Source organism: Mus caroli, chromosome 8 (assembly GCF_900094665.2).
Source record: "Mus caroli chromosome 8, CAROLI_EIJ_v1.1, whole genome shotgun sequence".
Lineage (NCBI taxonomy): Eukaryota > Metazoa > Chordata > Mammalia > Rodentia > Muridae > Mus > Mus caroli.
In genome coordinates this window covers 96,178,614-96,179,865 of record NC_034577.1, presented here as the reverse complement: position 1 = coordinate 96,179,865, position 1,252 = coordinate 96,178,614, and the positions used below count along the sequence as shown (strand labels likewise).

Genomic DNA, 1,252 nt, shown 5'->3' with positions numbered 1-1,252 from the left:
TTGGCTCCTGTAACCCCAGCACTTGAGAGGCTGAGGTGGGAGTTTGAAACCAGCTTCAAGTTTGAAACCAGCCTGGGTTACATAGTGAGTTTTAAGGTAGCTGGACTATTGAACAAGACCCTGCTTCTAAACCAGAAACAAACAAAGACCTCAGGCAATTGAATCAAGTGTTGNCTTTTTCTGTTACAGGTATTTTTGTTTTTGAGATAAGAGGTCACANTGTAGCCCAGGCTGGTCTCAGACTTGAGGCCCTCCTACCCCTGCCATCTGAGTGGACAACAGGATCATGCAGTGCCTGCCTTAGATGACATAGCTTAGCATTTGATGTCTGAGTGCTTGAGTTCAAATGTTAGGTGTACTACTTACTGGCTTCATGACAGCCAGTTGAACTTCTTGTTCCTCAGTTTTAAAATCTGTGAGTGATACATGGCAAAGACCTGCCTCCTAGGCAGGTCATCATCATCGTGGGACTGAGTTCATGTATGTCCAAGTCCTGGCACTAGAAGCTGATTTTTGTGGTGGACTAACATTCAATGGGGAAATGTCAAGAGAAGAAGAATTTCTTTCTTATCTTTCTTTCTTCTTCTCCTTCTTTCTTCCTTCATCCTTTCTCTCTTTCTCTCTTTCTTTTCTGTTTCTTTTTTGACAGCAGGGTGTCATTCGAACAGAACACTGTGAGCTCCAGTGGCCCATACTAGCAGCTGCTCAAACCACAAAGTGAAGAAACACTATCGGCCCCATCTTTTGTGAGAAGTTTCAGCCACTAAAAACAATTGATAGGCTCAGGGGCATACTTGTGGGCAGAGTCCTTGGTTGGCAAGCCAGAGGACCTGTGTTTGGTCTTGAACATCATGGGAGGGTGAGAAAATTTTCTCTGAGGATGAAGAGACAAGAGAAAATAGTGGATGAAACAAGGCTCCCAGGAACACAGCACAGTAGAGACACTCTTATGGGCTCTGTGTACCTGGGCTGGATCAGAAGGCTGGATATATCTCCTGGGGCTTAATGCTGCCTGAAACCTTAGTCTTTCAGGCACAGGGTCACAAGCCCCAGTTGAGTAGAGTAGGGTCTATTAACCATTCACCACCATGAATGCACTGTGGGTTAGCACTTCCCAGAAGATCAGTTTGGCAATAGCTGTATCTTCAACACAGGAACATTCGGTTGGTGAAAAGGAAGCTTAGTGGCTTTGAGTCTCAGCTTTCTCACCTACCAAAATGGGAATGACCTGAGTGTTCAGGCCATGGCTGCT

At 45.4% G+C, this 1,252-nt stretch overlaps 1 protein-coding gene across 1 annotated transcript in view; it reads right to left on the bottom strand.

Annotated features, from left to right (window-relative positions):
• LOC110300898 (carboxylesterase 3A) overlaps nucleotides 1-1,252 on the bottom strand; it is a 9,587-nt gene that overhangs the window by 2,955 nt on the left and 5,380 nt on the right. Inside the window, exon 7 of the mRNA XM_029480258.1 lies at nucleotides 795-874. Within this exon, the coding sequence (XP_029336118.1) occupies nucleotides 795-874 (80 nt within the window). The remainder of the gene's footprint in view (nucleotides 1-794; nucleotides 875-1,252) is intronic.